Here is a 19,932-nt window from a genome sequence, read left to right as displayed (position 1 = left end):
TCCCACCACTTCAACCTCTGCAGCAATGCTGGCAGCATTGGCAGTAATTCATACGTCTATTTCCCAAAGACAACCTCTGGATATGACTCTGAGCATGTGCACTCAACCTCTTTGGTCGACAGTGGCGAGGCCTGTTCTGAGTGGAACCTGTCCCGTTAAACCGCTGTATAGTCTTGGCCACCATGCTGCAGCTCAGTTTCAGGGTCTTGGCAATCTTCTTATAGACTAGGCCATCTTTATGTAGAGCAACAATTCTTTTTTTCAGATCTTCAGAGAGTACTTTGCCATGAGGTGCCATGTTGAACTTCCAGTGACCAGTATGAGAGAGTAAGAGCGATAACACTAAATTTAACATACCTGTTACCCATTCACACCTCAGACCTTGTAACACTAACAAGTCACATGACACTGGGGAGGGAAAATGGCTAATTGGGCCCAATTTGGACATTTTCACTTAGTAAATGTATTCACTTTTGTTGCCAGCGGTTTAGATTAATGGCTGTGTGTTGAGTTATACAAGCTGTACACTCACTACTTTACATTGTAGCAAAGTGTCATTTTTTTAGTGTTGTCACATGAAAAGATATAATAAAATATTTCCAAAAATGTGAGGGGTGTACTGACTTTTGTGAGATACTGTATATATATATATATATATATATATATATATATATATATATATATATATATATATATATTTATATATATTTATATCTATATCTATATCTCTATATATAGAGATATAGATATGTATATCTATATCTATCTATATCTATAGATATATATACATTCCCAGGCTCCATTCACACTTGTACGACTCCAAAGTTGGTGCAACTTTGACGCATCTTTAGATGGGTGCAACTTGGATACGACTTTGGCTTTGACCAGTGATAATGGACAACTGTAGCAAAGTGTAATTTCTTCAGTTTTGTCACATGAAAAGATATAAGGAGAGAGAGAGAGACTTGTATGCTTAAAAAATGTAATTAAACTTTATTGCAAAAAAAATATAAAAATAAAAAAATATATATAGTATATAAAACCTAGTGTATTATTGTTCAAATGTTTATTATTACTGTTTTCAAAGTTGCATGTAACATTTGTATGACTTCGTTTTTTTAAAGCAATGATCTGTATGTGTTTTTAATGGCACCTTCAAAGTCCCATTTCCTTTTTCTGGTTTGCAACCCTTTGATACAAAATTGGGGATGTGGTGCTGTGGTCTGGCTCTCCCTCCGCTTGTGATGACTACTGGAAAATAAGATCCGGGTTTGTCTTGAGTAAAGGTTGGAATGAGTTAATCTTTTACCATCCTGCCTCCTCTAGTGAGTTGCTATGCAGCCCAGTAACATGAACAGAAGGGGCATGTCCCTTTAAGAAGAGGAGGCAGCTTGTCCTTACAAGGTAATGGCGGTGCAGCAGGACAGGAACTGCTGAGCCCAGGCTACAATCCACTGCCTGTGACTGCACTGCAGAGCCCTCCCTGGGAATGTAGGACGCAGGGGGGACATGACAGTCCAGTTATATAACCCTGCAGGAAAGCACGCCAAGCCCCTCCATTCTGCTGCAATCATAGGACGGTGAGCTGCTGCAATCACAGGGTATGCTCCAAGCGGGCACACTGTTGCTGCATCATCTGTAACTGACAGCTGTGCACCGCCAATCGTCTGTCTGTGACCGTTCAGGACACTCCTCTGTGACTTTCATATCATGTAGCCTGTAACCCGTAAGGATAACTTGTTTGCACTTCTTTTTTGGCAGAACGGATTTGCACAGAAGAGGGAATCCCTTCAGGGAATGAATGGTGACCTTGTTTTGGAATACGCTGCACATGCGTAATGTCTACAGGTCCCCCCGGGAGGTTCTGCTGAACATGATTCTAAGATCGAGTCCCTCTTGGTTGCCTAGCGAAGGATCCGGAGCTCTATGAATGCAGAGGTCCAGCCTGTCACTTCCGTAGAATGCACGCCTAGTTCCCCCGTAGTCATGTCGCTGCCCAGGTTGCTCCGCGGAGGCGGGGCCCTGTCTGCCGGCCTGCGAGGTTGCAGGATGCGCCAATCGGCTGCTCCACACGAGAGATGCCTGCGCGTGCTGGTCGACATGGATGGCGTGCTGGCCGACTTTGAAGGTGGCTTCTTACAAAAGTATAGAACTCGATACCCCCAAGAGCCTTACATCGAGCTGGAGGAGCGCCGAGGATTCTGGGTGTCTGAGCAGTATGAACATTTAAAGGCTGGACTTAGCGTAAGTCACTTTGTAAATTGGGTATTCAATCAATCAATGTTTAACTTTCACATGTATGAATACAGTAAAGAGCCCTGAGTCTGATCTAAAGCATAGGTGTTAGACTAGGTATGGACTTTGCATGCCAGGAACGTGTCCAAAATTGAGGTCTTTCTCGACAAGCAGAGAAACGTGGTTGTTAAGCAAATCCATGGTGGTGCCCCAGGGGCGGACCGACAAATCATGGGGCCCCCGGGCAATAGGAGATTATGGGGCTCCCGGGCAATAGGAGATGATTATGGGGCCCCCGGGCAATAGGAGATTATGGGGCCCCCAGGCAATAGGAGATTATGGGGCCCCCAGGCAATAGATTATGGGGCCAAACAGTATACACACACACACATACAGTATACACACACAGACACACAATATACACACACAGAAAACACATACAGACACTGAAATGGTACTGGAGAGGCGGGGCAGCTATAATCTTGGGATTTTTAAAAAAACACAGATTTTTACATACTGTCCCTGGTTTTATTGAGGCTGGCAACCCTGATTGGGCCCCTTAGTGGCATGGGGCCCTCGGGCAGCCCCAGAGTGCCCGAATGGTCAGTCCGCCCCTGCGGTGCCCATAATTGTCTATGGCGCCCCCATGCATCTGCAAATGCATGTGAGTCAGGTGCAGCATGCTTTTGGAAAAGAGGGATTTTTTTAAATTTTTTTTTGCGTTGAGTGGGCTGTCCTATAAGTGACGTGTGGGAATGCGCTGAAGACGAGCGGAAACGCATGTAGTCAGTTGCACCTGTAAAGGTGTGAGCCAAGTCTTATATAATCGAAAGGAAGTAGATCTAAACCCAATCACTAAGAACCTGTTGATACTTGATACCATCAATTTATGATAACATGCGTTCCTGCGATGTGCGTTACTGCAACGTGTGGCAACACACATTAAGCCCACGTTCACATTGGGCCGATTTGGCATGTGATTTAACATGTAAATCGCAATGCGAAAGAAGCTCATGTTCCTTTTTGTTACGATTGGAGTGTGATTTACCGCGCGACAATTGCAGCAGAATTGCGGCACGATTATGGTGCCATTAAAAAGTAATGGCGTCCTGCGTCTTGCAGCGATTTGAAATCGTGGACGATTTGAGATCACTCATGATCAGGTGTGAATGGAGCCTAATGCTAGCCATACACCTGTCAAAAATCGTTCGAACGAGTTTTCAAAAAACGAACACTTGGTCGTGAGAGCAAATGATTTTGCCATCATACAATGACCGAATTTTGATCGATAAATCGTCCAGTGGATATAAATGAATCTGTTTTTCATTCGTTTTGCCACATATGCCTAGTGCAAACTGTTCGGGCGAGAAACACATTAACCTTTCAATTTATCGTCAGTTTGGTTGAAGTTTTCCAAACTTTTCCTTCGATTTTTTGGCTCCAAAATGTCACAACCGATTTTCAATTTGTGCCCATTAACGGGACGATAAACGAACGAACTGTCCAGATTTTCCAACAATTTTTCTTTTAATCTATGGCCGCCATTAGGCTTGGTTTACACCTGTGCAATTTGCTTTTCATCTGTTTCTGCAGTGCGTGTTACCTTTTTGCACGCGCGTTTTTCCTGCGTTTTTTGATGCGTTTTGATTTTTTTTGTGCTTTTTTTATTTTGGCCAATTTGTTGCTGGGCAGATTAAAAATACGCAAATCGTGGCAAAAAAAACGCATGTACTTTTCTGCAGCTTCTCCATTGAAATCTATTGAACCAAAAACGCACCATTTTGCTTTTAAAAAAAGTCCCTGACCCTTTCCAAAATTGCAGCGGCTAAAAAAAGCATAGATGTGAACGTTTCCCTAAAGAAACCATTTTAAATTGACTGTAGTGCGTTTCCATACCTTCCAACTTTTTGAGATGGGAATGAGGGACACCTATGAGCAAAAGTATGCAGGCATAGGACACACCCCTTGGCACGCCCCCTTAACCACTTGAGCCCCGGACCATTATGCTGCCTAAGGACCAGAGGTCTTTTTCCAATTTGGCACTGCGTCGCTTTAACTGCTAATTGCGCGGTCATGCAATGCTGTACCCAAACGAAATTTGCGTCCTTTTCTTCCCACAAATAGAGCTTTCTTTTGATGGTATTTGATCACCTCTGCGGTTTTTATTTTTTGCGCTATAAACGGAAAAAGACCGAAAATTTTGAAAAAAAATGATATTTTCTACTTTTTGTTATAAAAAAAATCCAATAAACTAAATTTTAGTCATACATTTAGGCCAAAATGTATTCGGCCACATGTCTTTGGTAAAAAAAATGTCAATAAGCGTATATTTATTGGTTTGCGCAAAAGTTATAGCGTCTACAAACTAGGGTACATTTTCTGGAATTTACACAGCTTTTAGTTTATGACTGCCTATGTCATTTCTTGAGGTGCTAAAATGGCAGGGCAGTACAAAACCCCCCCAAATGACCCCATTTTGGAAAGTAGACACCCCAAGGAAATTGCTGAGAGGCATGTTGAACCCATTGAATATTTATTTTTTTTGTCCCAAGTGATTGAAAAATGACAAAAAAAAAAAAAAAAAAAATATTTACAAAAAGTCGTCACTAAATGATATATTGCTCACACAGGCCATGGGCCTATGTGGAATTGCACCCCAAAATACATTTAGCTGCTTCTCCTGAGTATGGGGATACCACATGTGTGGGACTTTTTGGGAGCCTAGCCGCGTACGGGGCCCCGAAAACCAATCACCGCCTTCAGGATTTCTAAGGGTGTAAATTTTTGCTTTCACTCTTCACTACCTATCACAGTTTCGGAGGCCATGGAATGCCCAGGTGGCACAAAACCCCCCAAAATGACCCCATTTTGGAAAGTAGACACCCCAAGCTATTTGCTGAGAGGCATATTGAGTCCATGGAATATTTTATATTTTGACACAAGTTGCGGGAAAGTGACACTTTTTTTTTTTTTTCATAAAGTTGTCACTAAATGATATATTGCTCACACAGGCCATGGGCATATGTGGAATTGCACCCCAAAATACATTTAGCTGCTTCTCCTGAGTATGGGGATACCACATGTGTGGGACTTTTTGGGAGCCTAGCCGCGTACTGGACCCCGAAAACCAATCACTGCCTTCAGGATTTCTAAGGGTGAAAATTTTTGATTTCACTCTTTACTGCCTATCACAGTTTCGGAGGCCATGGAATGCCCAGGTGGCACAAAACCCCCCCAAATGACCCCATTTTGGAAAGTAGACACCCCAAGCTATTTGCTGAAAGGCATGGTGAGTATTTTGCAGCTCTCATTTGTTTTTGAAAATGAAGAAAGACAAGAAAAAACATTTTTTTTTTTTCTTTTTTCAATTTTCAAAACTTTGTGACAAAAAGTGAGGTCTGCAAAATACTCACTATACCTCTCAGCAAATAGCTTGGGGTGTCTACTTTCCAAAATGGGGTCATTTGGGGGGGTTTTGTGCCACCTGGGCATTCCATGGCCTCCGAAACTGTGATAGGCAGTGAAGAGTGAAATCAAAAATTCACGCCCTTAGAAAGCCTGAAGGCGGTGCTTGGTTTTCGGGGTCCCGTACGCGGCTAGGCTCCCAAAAAGTCTCACACATGTGGTATCCCCGTACTCAGGAGAAGCAGCAGAATGTATTTTGGGGTGTAATTTCACATATTTCCATGGCATGTTTGAGCAATATATCATTTAGTGACAACTTTGTGCAAAAAAAAAAAAAAAAATTTGTCTCTTTCCCGCAACTTGTGTCGCAATATAAAATATTCCATGGACTCGACATGCCTCTCAGCAAATAGCTTGGGGTGTCTACTTTCCAAAATGGGGTCATTTGGGGGGGTTTTGAACTGTCCTGGCATTTTATGCACAACATTTAGAAGCTTATGTCACACATCACCCACTCTTCTAACCACTTGAAGACAAAGCCCTTTCTGACACTTATTGTTTACATGAAAAAGTTTTTTTTTTTTGCAAAAAAATTACTTTGAACCCCCAAACATTATATATTTTTTTAAAGCAAATGCCCTACAGATTAAAATGGTGGGTGTTTCATTTTTTTTTTTCACACAGTAATTGCGCAGCGATTTTTCAAACGCATTTTTTGGGGAAAAAACACACTTTTTTAAATTTTAATGCACTAAAACACGCTATATTGCCCAAATGTTTGATGAAATAAAAAAGATGATCTTAGGCCGAGTACATGGATACCAAACATGACATGCTTTAAAATTGCGCACAAACGTGCAGTGGCAACAAAATAAATACATGTTTAAAAGCCTTCAAAAGCCTTTACAGGTTACCACTTTAGATTTACAGAGGAGGTCTACTGGAAAAATTACTGCACTCGATCTGGCCTTCGCGGTGATACCTCACATGCATGGTGCAATTGCTGTTTATGTTTGACGACAGACCGCCGCTTGCGTTCGCCTTAGCGCGAGAGCAGGGGGCGACAGGGGTGTTTTTTTTTTTTTTTTTTTTTTCTTTATTATTTTTTTGCTTTTTTAATCTTACTTTTAAACTGTTCCTTTCATATTTTTTTTTTTAATCATTTTTATTGTTATCTCGGGGAATGTAAATATCCCCTATGATAGCAATAGGTAGTGACAGGTACTCTTTTTTGAAAAAATTGTGGTCTATTAGACCCTAGATCTCTCCTCTGCCCTCAAAGCATCTGACCACACCAAGATCGGTGTGATAAAATGCTTCCCCAATTTCCCAATGGCGCTATTTACATCCGGCGAAATCTAAGTCATGAAATACTCGTAGCTTCCGGTTTCTTAGGCCATAGAGATGTTTGGAGCCACTCTGGTCTCTGATCAGCTCTATGGTCAGCTGGCTGAATCACCGGCTGCATTCTCAGGTTCCCTGTTGAGACAGGAGAGCCAGAGAAAAACACGGAAGACGGTGGGGGGGGGGGCATTCCCTCCCACGGCTTGTAAAAGCAGTCTAGAGGCTAATTAGCCGCTAGGATTGCTTTTACATGAAAGCCGACCGCTGGCTGAAAAGAATGATACCAAGATGATACCTAAACCTGCAGGCATCATTCTGGTATAACCACTCAAAGTCGTGAATGGCGTACCTGAAGACAAAAAAATGGTTAACAATGGTTAACAATAAAGCACAGTAAAGTGTAAATAATTACACACCTGAAAAACAAACATGATAAAACATAATAACAATAACAATAACAATAAAACATTGCAGAATAGAATACAGTAAAAAAGAGCAGAACAATAGAGAGAGAGAATAGAGAGAGAGAGAACAATAAAACAACAACTATTTTTTTTTATTTCATATTTTTTTTTTTTTTTACACTTTTTTTGTAACTAACTTTTATAACGGTAACCGGTTCCAGGTTCGGGTCTCTCAAAATGCGATGGCATCTTGGGAGACCCTGTGAAAGTGTGCCTAGTCTGTGCAATGCTGTACTCTACGCTAATACTCAACTAGTGTATGGTAGCGTTCAAAACATTCACCAATGCAAAGACCAGGATTGTCAGGACAGGAGGGACAATAATAGCGGGTGTCACGCCTATATCCGCGCTTGCTGCAGACACGACATCTTTTTTGGGGGGTTCGTTGGGTAGGGGTACTCGGGAGGACATAAAAATGCCTCTCATGCAGCCGACTGCATTTGGTTGGGGATGTGAATGGGGGAAGTACGGGCGCTGCAGAAGCGGTGGGTTCCCAATTAGGATTGGCGAATGCAGCAGGAAGGGCACTATGGGCACGATGGGCCTGTGTTTGTCTTTTTGGTGGCAGCGGGACACTACTTGTGCTTGCCACCTCACCAGCTTGAACTGCACTTATGGGACTCGCCACGTCACCAAGTGTTACTGCAGTGCTGGTTTGACTACGACCGGGGTGTACTAGGCCGCTGGCGCTTGCCAGTTCACCAAAACGCTACCAAAAAACGTTAGCGATCGCAGGGATCAGGCCTGACTCTGCGAACGCTGCAGTTATGCGTTTAGTGTTTTGTAAGTGTCAGTGATCGATCGATACTGCACTTGGGTGGGCTGGGCCGGGCCGGGCGGAGGGGCAAAACGCAGGTGCTAGCAGGTATCTGGGCTGATCCCGCTAACACTGCGTTTTTGGGAACCCTAAACTGCTGGTGACGCTAGTATAGATCTGATCGGATCAGATATTGATGCGATCAGATACTATACCACTAAGGGAGGTGTACGGTGCGTGCGTGGGTGTTAGCGGTACTGGCGCTAATCTGACGCTGCCTGGGGCTGGTGCTTGCCAGTTCACCAAAACGCTACAAAAAAAACTGTTAGCGATCGCAGGGATCAGGCCTGACTCTGCGAACGCTGCAGTTATGCGTTTAGTGTTTTGTAAGTGTCAGTGATCGATCGATACTGCACTTGGGTGGGCTGGGCTGGGCCGGGCGGAGGGGCAAAACGCAGGTGCTAGCAGGTATCTGGGCTGATTCCGCTAACACTGCGTTTTTGGGAACCCTAAACTGCTGGGGACGCTAGTATAGATCTGATCGGATCAGATATTGATCCGATCAGATACTATACCACTAAGGGAGGCGTATGCTGCGTGCGTGGGTGTTAGCGGTACTGGCGCTAACCTGACGCCTGGGGCTGGTGCTTGCCAGTTCACCAAAATGCTACCAAAAAAACTGTTAGCGATCGCAGGGATCAGGCCTGACTCTGCGAACGCTGCAGTTATGCGTTTAGTGTTTTGTAAGTGACAGTGATCGATCGATACTGCACTTAGGTGGGCTGGGCGGAGGCACAAAACGCAGGTGCTAGCAGGTATCTGGGCTGATCCCGCTAACACTGCGTTTTTGGGAACCCTAAACTGCTGGGGACGCTAGTATAGATCTGATCGGATCAGATATTGATCCGATCAGATACTATACCACTAAGGGAGGCGTATGCTGCATGCGTGGGTGTTAGCGGTACTGGCGCTAATCTGACGCTGCCTGGGGCGACGCATATCACCGCCGGGCGATCAGGGGGCTAAACCTTTATTCGGTAATAAACGGCGGGTGCCCTGACACTATAAAAAATAAACGAACTAACCAGCGTCATCCGTAACGGTTATACGGTGATCAGTGGTGAAAGGGTTAACTAGGGGGCAATCAAGGGGTTAAAACATTTATTAGGTAGTATATGGGGGTCCCTGACGCTATAAAACGCTGACGGCGAACCTAAATATTTACCTCACTAACTAGCGTCACCAGCGACACTAATACAGCGATCAGAAAAATGATCGCTTAGTGACACTGGTGACAGGGGGTGATCAAGGGGTTAAAACTTTATTAGGGGGGGTTAGGGGGGTACCCTAGACCTAAAGGGGGGTAATACTCACTGTCCCAACACTGTAACTGTCACAAACTGACACCAATGCAGTAATCAGAAAAAAAAAAAAAAAAACTGCTGGTGTCAGTTTGTGACAGGGGGGGGGGGGTGATTGGGGGGTGATCGGGGGGCGATCGGGGGGGGGATCGGGGTGTTTTGTGTGCCTGGCATGTTCTACTGTGTGTGTGTGTGTTGTGCACTCACATAGATGTCTTCTCTCCTCGGGCCGGAACGGAAAATACCGACCCGAGGGGAGATGACATCACTTCCTTTGCTGCTGTTTAGCATACAGCAGCAAAGGAGTGTTTTCATTGGCCGGCGGCGATCGCGAGGGGGGGGCCACGAACGGATGGTCTCCCCCTCATCACCGATCGCCGCTGGACAAAAGACGACCGCCTCGGGCACCGGGGGGGGTCCGATTGGACCCCCCACCCGCGGAAGGCAAATCACGTACCCTGTACGTGATTTTGCCTGTCCGTGCCACTTTGCCGACGTACATCGGCGTGAGGCGGTCGTCAAGTGGTTAAAGGAGAATTATACAAAAAAAAACAAGATTGGTTAAACCCACTAGTGCTTTTTTTTACCACTACTATTCCTTTATATTGGCTTTTGGAATTTACAAATGCAGCAATTTAGAAATCAGATGAAAGGTTTAGCGCTGGAAAACACTTTTTAGCGATAAAAAGTGCATTTTATATACAACTATATGGATCAGACCAAAATGAGGGACAAATGAGGGGGAAAGAGGGACAGAGGGACATTGCTCCAAATCAGGGATAGTCCCTCGATATCAGGGACAGTTGGGAGCTATGTGTTTCTGCAAAAAGCAATAAAAAACACATAGGTGTGAACCAGGCCTAAAGCCTAATGCCTGTCAATATTTTTTTTTTATTTTTTAGGGTTGGATATAGTGGGGGTGTTGAAATTTCCATTCTCTATTAGGGAGATATACCTCACTTCCTGTAACTGTGACACTCCTACAAGAATTATAGGGGGCAGTTGTCACCGCTGGTATAGTAAAGGACCGACATCAATAAAAAAACTTCCAGCAAAAAAACAGACCTTGCTTGAGAGAATATGGGGGGATGCCAATGGCCTTCTTTAAAAAAAAAAGCTAGATAACTGGCTGTTGGGCTGACCCACTGGCTGTAACACTGTCTGAGTCACAGCTCCCAACTGTCCCTGATTTGGAGAAATGTCCCTCTGTCCCTCTTTCCTCCTCATTTGTCCCTCATTTTGATCTGATCTATATAGTTGTATATAAAATGCACTTTTTATCTTTCAAAAAGTATTTCCCAGTGCTAAACCTTTCATCCAATTTCTAAATTGCTGCATTAATGTCAACAGCCAATATAAAGGAATAGTAGTGGTAAAAAAAAACAAAAAAAAAACGCTTGTGGGTTTAATTAACATTTTTTTTCTTTGGTTAATTCTCCTTTAAGGGGGTGTGGCAGGGGGGCGTGTCCTATGCCTACATACGTTTGCTAGTAGGTGTCCCTCATTCCCATCTCAAAATGTTGGGAGGTATGTTTGAGTCTCTGAAGTACACAGACCAGGAAAATGAGATGAGAAATCTGTTTTTCTCAGCATACTTCAGGTCTGTGATTCAAAGCATGAAAGCAAGAGAGTCAGCATGACAGCCAGGCAACTGGCATTTTCAGAAAAAAAGTTTCTTTAATGACAGATTTCCTGTTGGGACCATTCACACTTGTATGCATCACACATGGCTGCTTTGTGCGTTCCTTATTTCCATTCCTTATAAGCAGCACAGTGGCTAAGTGGTTAGTACTTCTGCCTGGCAGCAATAGGTTGGCTGGTTTGATTCCCAACTATGGCACTACCTGCCTGGAGTTTGCATGTTCTCCGTGTGCCTGCGTGTGTTTCCTCCCACACTCCAAAGACATGCTGGTAGATTAATTGTCCCTAGTATATAAATGTGAGTTAGGGATCTTAGATTGTAAGCTCCTTGAGGGCAGGGACTGATGCAAATGAACAATATAGATGTAAAGCACTGTGTAAATTGACAGTGCTATATAAGTACCTGTAAAAAATTGTGCCCAACCCACAATGATCCATATGCTATGCATTGTTTTGTACACAGGTTTAGGGTTCGTTCACACATGCCGTTAACATAGCAGCTCCTCTGAAAAGTGATCTGTGGTGGATCGCTTTTCAGAGGTCACTTCAAAGCGCACCACCCTTTATTTTTTTTCCTTGTGATTCTGCCAGTAACACACTTTCCATCCTAAGATGACAATGCTCAATGCACTGTATCTATGCAGGAGCGTTGTCACCCTAGGCAGCTCTGATCTGGACAACAGCACTCCAACCTCCTCTTCTCTACAACATAAGGGAATGTTCTGTAGTTCACAGGCTCCATTCACACTTGTGCGATTCGTCATGCAAATTTGGACATGTTCTCCAATGATAACCATTCAAATTCGTGCAAATTAAAGTTGCAACGACTTCAAAGTAGTTCATACACTACTTGTGGTTCGACTTCCATGCAACTTGAGGGCCATAGGCTTTAATGTTAACCCTCAGAAGTCGCATGAAAGTCCTACCTGAATATTTTACAGTGCAACATTTGTCCATTATCACTGGTCAAAGCCAAAGTCGTATCCAAGTTGCACCCATCTAAAGATGCGTCAAAGTTGCACCAACTTTGGAGTCGTACAATTGTGAATGGAGCCTGGGAGTGTATATACAGTATATCTCTATCTCTCTATCTCTATCTCTATCTCTATCTCTATCTCTATCTCTATCTCTATCTATCTATCTATCTATCTATCTAATCTATCTATATCTATATCTCTATATCTCTATCTATCTAAATCTATTTCCATATATCTTTATATCTATATCTCTATATCTATATTTATATCTCTATATCTATATATCTATAGCTCTGCGGTTTGACGCATGTTCTCGTCGCCAATTGCGGCAGAGCTGCATCGCGTTTGCGGTGCCATTCGAGAATAATGACACTTAAAAGCGTATCACGCATTCTGCTGCGATTTGCGGGGTCGTGGGCCGAATCGGCGCGATTTTGCCCATGATCCCAAATCAGGAAATGTGAATGGGGCCTATGGGAAGCCTGTAAAAAGAGAACTATGGTTGGTGACATGCTGCTAAAAATGCTGGTTGCCTGGCTGTTATAGTGATCAGGGGTGTAACTACGAATTTAGGGCCCCAGAGTAAAATTCGGATGTCAGCTGTGACATTACGTGATTCTGGATGACATTAGGAAGAGGGTAACGTCAGTCTGTAGTAGAAGCTCAGAGGGCAGTAGATCTACACTGCTAAGGCAGTTAAACAAATGCTTCTTACTGCACAGGAGGGATCTGTGACTACTGACAATCCCCTCAGCTCTTCTATACTAGAACCCTCGCAGTTTAGTGTTGACCAGCTTCCCTAATGGGGCCCCTTCCCCACCCCAGGCCCCAAACTGCCAGCCGAGCACAGGGTGTAATGCCTATTGTTATGCCACTCATAGTGACCTTTCCATCACCTTCTCTCCCTTTGACAATAGTTCTTTGGGAACACAGACAGCAAAAAAAAAACAAAAAAACACCCTATCCAAAACGAAGAAAAAAAAGTCATCTTTTTAATATTTTTTTTTTTGCAGGGGAAAGCTATTAGCATCTGGGAATCAAAGAACTTCTTCTTAGAATTGGATCCTATAGATGGTGCTGTGGAGGCAGTAAAAGAAATGGCCAGTTTACCCAAGTAAGTTTGCTTTAAGTTTAAAAGAGAACTCTACTCTTCTTGCAATTGTCTTTGTTGCTATGTTTCTCACAACACCACAACAGAGATACACTATCAGTGGCGGCCCGTAATGCAGGGGCGCATAGATTCCATTGTGTTTTTTTTTTTTTTTAATGCACGTGATTAGAGCCAGAGGCTCTAATAGGCTTCAAAAAAGGGTGCTCTGCGCCCCGAGCCCACCCAGTTGTGTGACAATAGCGAATTCATATTTGCTATTGTCTTCCTGATTCTCCTCCCGGCTATTTAGGAAGCAGGCCCTGAGACCCGTCACCCGATTGGCTGAGAGGGGAAGTGATCCTATTGGCCGCCAAGGAGGTGGAGGGTGGAGACGCAGGGGAAGCCACCATGAAGCACCAGGAGGAAGTGATAGGGCTGGGGATTGACCGGGAGGGGTTCCTGTGAGTGACCAGACCGACCGGTTGGGCGGGGGGATGTAGGGTGGTGGCAGGTGGATTGTGTGCTGCCCCCCCCCAAAAAAAATATACCACCAGCCGCCACTGTACACTATATTGTCAAAAGTATTGGGGCACTCCCCTGGAAGAATGGTCAAACATTCCCATAGACACACTCCTAAACCTTGTGGACAGCCTTCCCAGAAGAGTTAAAGCTGTTATAGCTGCAAGCTGTGGGCCAACTCAATATTGACCCCTACAGACTAAGACTAATATTTATTAACTTAACAATATAAATGATCTTCTTATTGTGGGTTACATTTTCTAAAAACCTTGTATGTACAGTGTACAGTATGTATAAGTGCTGCTGCCGGTGTTCTATCAGAATACCGCTACCCATCAGAAAATGCAACCAAAGTGACGTTCCGTCCTGGCCATCTTGGTATACCCGCACTTGTCCGCAGTAAGCCTACAGTCAGAAGGCGGCGATTGTATACTGCCACTGACTACCAATTAATAAGCTGGCGGGCAATTGTATACCACCAGTGGCCACCAATGAATGGAGGGGAAGTAATTGTTTACTGCCACGGACCACCAATGCATAAAGGGGAGGTAACTGTTTATGGCCACTGACCACCAATGAATAAAGGAGAGGTAACTGTTTATGGCCACTGAACACCAATGAATAGAGGGGAGGTAACTGTTTATGGCCACTAACCACCAATGAACAAGGTGGGGGGCAATTGTATACTGCCACTGACCACCAATGAATAGAGTGGGGCTGGTAATTGTATACCGCCACTAACTACCAAATAATAAGGTGGCAGGCAGTTGTATACCACCAGTGGCCACCAATGTATCGGGTGGGGGAGGCAATTGTTTTCAACCACTGACTACTAATGGATATAGTGGGGGAGGCAATTTTATACTGCCACTAACCACCAATGAATGAAGGGGAGGTCATTTTTTTTGCCACTGGCAACCGATGTTTGAGAAGGAGGGGGAAGAATTGTATACCACCATTGACCACCAATGATTAGAGAGGAGGAAGTAATTGTTAACTGCCATTGACAACCAGTGAATGGAGGGGAGGCAATTGTTTACTGCTACTTACCACTAATGAATAGGGTGGGCGAGGCAATTGTATACTTCCACTGACCACCAATGAATGGAGGGGAAGTAACTGTTTACTGTCACGGACCACCAATGAATAGAGGAGAGATAACTGACCACCAATGAACAAGGTGGGGAGGCAATGGTTTACTGCCATTGCCCACCAATGAATGGGGTGGGATGGGGTGGCAGTTTGTTTATTGCAACTGACCACCAATGATTGGGGGGGGGGGGGGGGGCTGTGTACTACCATTGACAATCGATGATTGATGGGGGTGGTTTACTGTTACTAGCCTCTAATGAAGCCAAGCTCAGTTTTTTGCCACAGCACAGATACAGTATCTTCTACATCACACTTTTCGAGTTGTAAAGTTGGGAGGTGTGTTATCCCTAGGGGATAAATTATGTTTCTCTCACAGAAGAATTGTACACTGAACGGTGCATGTGCAGCTCGGTGTACATTGTAGAGAAGATTGCAGGGAGGAAGGTAAGAAGCCTTTATTGCAGAACAAACATAGCATGTCTCCTCTGTAATAAAAAAAAAAAAAAATTCTTTCTGTTTGGAATTTTTTGTTTTCAGGCCACGGTTCCGCTTTAATAGATTTCCATTCAGCCAAGAAGAGCAGTCTCCATGGTCAATGACAAAGGCGCGGGCCCCTGGGGGTTTGCTGTGCCACAGTGCTGATTTGTTTAACTTCCTCCTGGAGACCTTCTTCATTATTTCACGGTTCATTATGCTTCACAGAAACTGCCACTTCCAGACTTTTATGTAAAGTTAGCGAAGCAATGCATTTTTGCTGGAAGTCGAATACTCTGAACTCTGTTTTATAAAAAAAATGCGCTAGACAAGCACAAATGTCCTACACTTGTGAGACCCAAATCTCCCATCACTACCCTTGTTCTGTTTTAAATCCTGATGGGTTTTACTTCCTCTTGTTTCTAGAACTGTGTTCTAGAACTGATGGAGGATGTGGAGAGCACAGATGGAGAAACCAAAATCTCACAGTAAGTGAGGCAGAACAGCCTTATAAACCATCTGTTATGTAAGGCTGGTCAGACACTAACAATGATGTTGTTTGAGTTCCCCTGGCTGGTCAGTGTACCTCCTGGCTGGTCAATGTACCCCGTGGATGGTCAGTGTACACTCTGTCTGTATCCCCTGGCTGGTCAATGTACCCCGTGGATGGTCAGTGTACCCACTGGCTGTATCCTCTGGCTGGTCAGTGTACCCCCTGGCTGGTCAGTGTACCCCCTGGCTGTATCCTCTGGCTGGTCAATGTACCCGCTGGCTGGTCAATGTACCCCCTGGCTGGTCAGTGTACCCCCTGCCTGTACCCCCTGGCTGGTCAATGTACCCCCTGGCTGGTCAGTGTACCCTCTGTCTGCATCTTCTGACTGGTCAGTGTACCCCCTGGCTGTATCCTCTGGCTGGTCAGTGTACCCCCTGGCTGGTCAGTGTACTCTCTGGCTGGTCAGTGTACCCTCTGTCTGTATCCTCTGGCTGGTCAGTGTACCCCCTGGCTGGTCAATCTACCCCCTGGCTGATCAGTGTACCAGGGGGTATGCTGACCAGCCAGCCCCATGAATGGTCAGAGTATTCCCTGGCTGGTCAGTATATCCCATGACTGGTCAGTGCACCCCCTGGCTGGTCAGTGTTTCCCCTGGCTGGTCAGCATATCCCCTAGCTGGTTATTGTTCCCCCTGGCTTGGCTTATCAGAGTAGTCCCTGGCTGGTCAGTATACCCCATGGCTGGTCAGGGTACTCCCTGGCTTATCACTGTACCCCCTGGCTTGGTATTTTTTTCCCCTTTCTTGTCAGAGTACTTACTGGCTGGTCAGTATATCCCATGACTGGTCGGTATATTCCCTAGCTAGTCACTATACCCCCTGCCTGGTCAGTGTATCTTATGGCTGGTCAGTGTACCCCCTAGCTGGTTATTCTTCACCCTGGCTTGTCAGAGTACTCCCTGGCTGGTCGGTATACTCCATGACTGGCCAGTGTATCCCCTGGTTGGTCAGTATACCCCCTGTCTGGTCAATGTACTCCCTATCTGGTTATTGTTCCCCATGTTGTGAGAGTACTCCCTGGCTGGTCAGTAAAACCCTATGACTGATCAGTGTACCCCCTGACTTGTCAGTGTACCCCCTGGCTGATCAGTGTATTCCCTGGCTGGTCAGTGTACCCCCTGGCTGGTTAGTGTATCCCTTGGCTGGTTACTGTACCCTCTGTCTGGTCAGCATACCCCCTGCTGGTCAGTGTATTCCCTGTCTGTATCCTCTGGCTGGTCAGTGTATCCCCCTGGCTGGTCAGTGTACCCTCTGGCTGGTCAGTGTATCCCCTGGCTGGTCAAAGAACTCCTTGGCTAGTCAATGTGCCCTCTGGCTGGTCAGTTTTCCCCTGGCTGGTTAGTGTATCCCTTAGCTGGTTACTGTACCCTCTTTCTGTTCAGTGTACCGCCTGTCTGTATCCTCTGGCTGGTCAGTGTACCCCCTGTCTGTATCCCCTGGCTGGTCAGTGTACCCCCTGTCTGTATCCTCTGGCTGGTCAGTGTACCCCCTGTCTGTATCCTCTGGCTGGTCAGTGTACCCCCTGTCTGTATCCTCTGGCTGGTCAGTGTACCCCCTGTCTGTATCCTCTGGCTGGTCAGTGTACCCCGTGTCTGTATCCTCTGGCTGATCAGTGTACCCTCTGTCTGTATCCTCTGGCTGGTCAGTGTACCCCCTGTCTGTATCCTCTGGCTGGTCATTGTATCCCTTGGTTGGTCACTGTACCCTCTGTTTGTTCAGTGTATCCCCTGTCTGATCAGCGTACCCCCCCTGGCTGGTCAATGTACCCCCTGGCTGGTCAGTGTACCCCCTGGCTGGCTAGTGTACCCCCTGGCTGGTCAGTGTGCCCTCTGGCTGATGACTGTACCCCCTGGTTGGTCAGTGTATCTCCTGGCTGTTCAGTGTATTCCCTTGCTGGTCAGTGCACCCCCTGGTGGGGGGGAGGCAAAGTATTCTTTGGATGGTCAATATATCCCTTGGCTGGCCAGTTTTCAGGAAGCTATGTACAGCACTCTGCTGACCCCTTCCATTACCCATAATCTGCTTGTATTGCATAGAGAAGTGCAGAGACCCCGTGATTATACCACTGGGTCTAAAATAAGGTATGCATTGAAAATGGAAAGGTTTTATTTAACATTTTTAATAGAATGTTGATGAGAAGGGGAGGGGGGGAACCAGGGAAAACAAAATATAAGCTTATTAAACTTCAGCTTTAAAGTGAAACTATAGGCTTTTTTTTTTTTTTTTTGGATAGAGCAGATTTGTTTTTCTCCATCTGTGTCCCATTGGGGAGATTTTCCTTCACTTCCTGCTTATAGCCAAAGAAGAAGTGAGAGGAAATCCCTGCAAATTAAGGGAATCCCTTGGGGACCCCCAGAACTGGTGTCCCCATTGGAAGATTTCCCCTCTATTACTTTTCTGGGGACAACCCAAAATTTGGGATTTTCTTTTACATTCACTTTCAATGATAATGGTAAACAGGAGAAATAGAGGGTGAATTTCCTTAACGGGGGCACAGACAGTAATAAAAACTGACAGGGGTTCCAATCCCTCTCCAATCTATCCAACACTAAAAAAAAAAAAATTTTGCTTTTAATTATATTTTAAGTTTAAATGATATACTAACTGTGTTGTTGTTCTTCTATCCTATAGCACGGATGTCTTCATTTGTACCAGTCCAATCAAACGATACCAATACTGTCCATATGAAAAGGTAAGAAAACATTTGCAAGAACAACCTTCTGCCATTAGTAAGAAATTGACAGCTAAGAGGCTGCCTGTCTGTCGCTATGGAATTTCTCCCTCATTAGCTGACACAGTGAGCTGTCTCTCCTGTGCAATTAGTTTCGTTTTTTTAACGAATTTCGACACGTTAGTTAATTCGGAAATATCCAAATTAACGAGAACCCAGTTAACAAATTTTTCTGAATATTTGTAAATTTGGAAATTCGTAAACTTGAAAGTTCGTAAATTGGAAAATTGAAAAATTTGTAAATTCAAAAATTCCTTTATTCGTAAATTTGAAAATTCGGAATGCGAATTTTCGGAATGAAAGAATAACTAACTAATGATAACTAACTATTAAATTATAGGTATTGGAATTTCCTTTCAAATTTGACTGTTATAGGGCGTACACACGGTCGGACTTTGTTCGGACATTCCAACAACAAAATCCTAGGATTTTTTCCGACGGATGTTGGCTCAAACTTGTTTTGTCTACACACGGTCGCACAAAGTTGTCGGAAAATCCGATCGTTCTAAACGCGGTGACGTAAAACACGTACGTCGGGACTATAAACGGGGCAGTGGCCAATAGCTTTCATCTCTTTATTTATTCTGAGCATGCGTGGCACTTTGTCCGTCGGATTTGTGTACACATGATCGGAATTTCCGACAACGGATTTTGTTGTCAGAAAATTTTATCTCCTGTTCTCCAACTTTGTGTGCCGGAAAATCCGATGGAAAATGTCCGATGGAGCCCACACACGGTCGGAATTACCGACAACACGCTCCGATCGGACATTTTCCATCAGAAAATCCGACCGTGTGTACGGGGCATTAGTGAACAGTGAACACATCTAAACAATTTGAATGTAATGAATTAATAATAATAAATAACAATAGTAATAAAAACTTTTTATTATTATTATTATTATTAATTATTAATTTGTTACGTTCCATTTGTTTAGATGCGGCATTCGTTATTTCGGATAATTCGTAACTTCGGATAAATTCGTATTTGTTGCGGTCACTAACAGCCAAATTTGAAAAAGGAAATTCCAATACCTATAATTTAATAGTTAGTTATTATTAGTTATTCTTTAGAAATTTCAGATTTTCTTTCTTATTTTCGAATTTACAAATTTTCAAATTTACGAATTGCTATCATAACGAATGACCCGAAATAAACAAAAAAACCCCCAAAAAAACAAAATGAAACGAAAACGAACACGGCAGTGCACATGTCTATCTCCTATCTGGAGGTCAAGATTCAGTAGTGTCAAACCCCTTTCACACTGAGGCGCTTTACAGATGCTATAGCA

The 19,932-nt window shown here is 44.3% G+C and overlaps 1 protein-coding gene across 3 annotated transcripts in view; it reads left to right on the top strand.

Annotated features, from left to right (window-relative positions):
* The first annotated feature begins 1,316 nt into the window (after positions 1-1,316).
* NT5M (5',3'-nucleotidase, mitochondrial) overlaps positions 1,317-19,932 on the top strand; it is a 37,924-nt gene continuing 19,308 nt past the window's right edge. The window contains exons 1-4 of one of the 3 annotated variants that reach the window (XM_073636310.1): positions 1,317-1,404; positions 1,762-2,244; positions 13,198-13,298; positions 18,542-18,602. In XM_073636310.1, the coding sequence (XP_073492411.1) occupies positions 1,927-2,244; positions 13,198-13,298; positions 18,542-18,602 (480 nt within the window). In that variant the 5' untranslated portion in view covers positions 1,317-1,404; positions 1,762-1,926. Of the gene's footprint in view, positions 1,602-1,761; positions 2,245-13,197; positions 13,299-18,541; positions 18,603-19,932 lie in introns of all 3 variants that reach the window. The other 2 variants (XM_073636309.1, XM_073636308.1) reach the window with 2 other exon arrangements.

Source organism: Aquarana catesbeiana, linkage group LG06 (assembly GCF_042186555.1).
Source record: "Aquarana catesbeiana isolate 2022-GZ linkage group LG06, ASM4218655v1, whole genome shotgun sequence".
Classification (NCBI taxonomy): domain Eukaryota; kingdom Metazoa; phylum Chordata; class Amphibia; order Anura; family Ranidae; genus Aquarana; species Aquarana catesbeiana.
The sequence above is the reverse complement of the archived record's forward strand: the minus strand, read 5'-3'. Positions and strand labels throughout refer to the sequence as shown.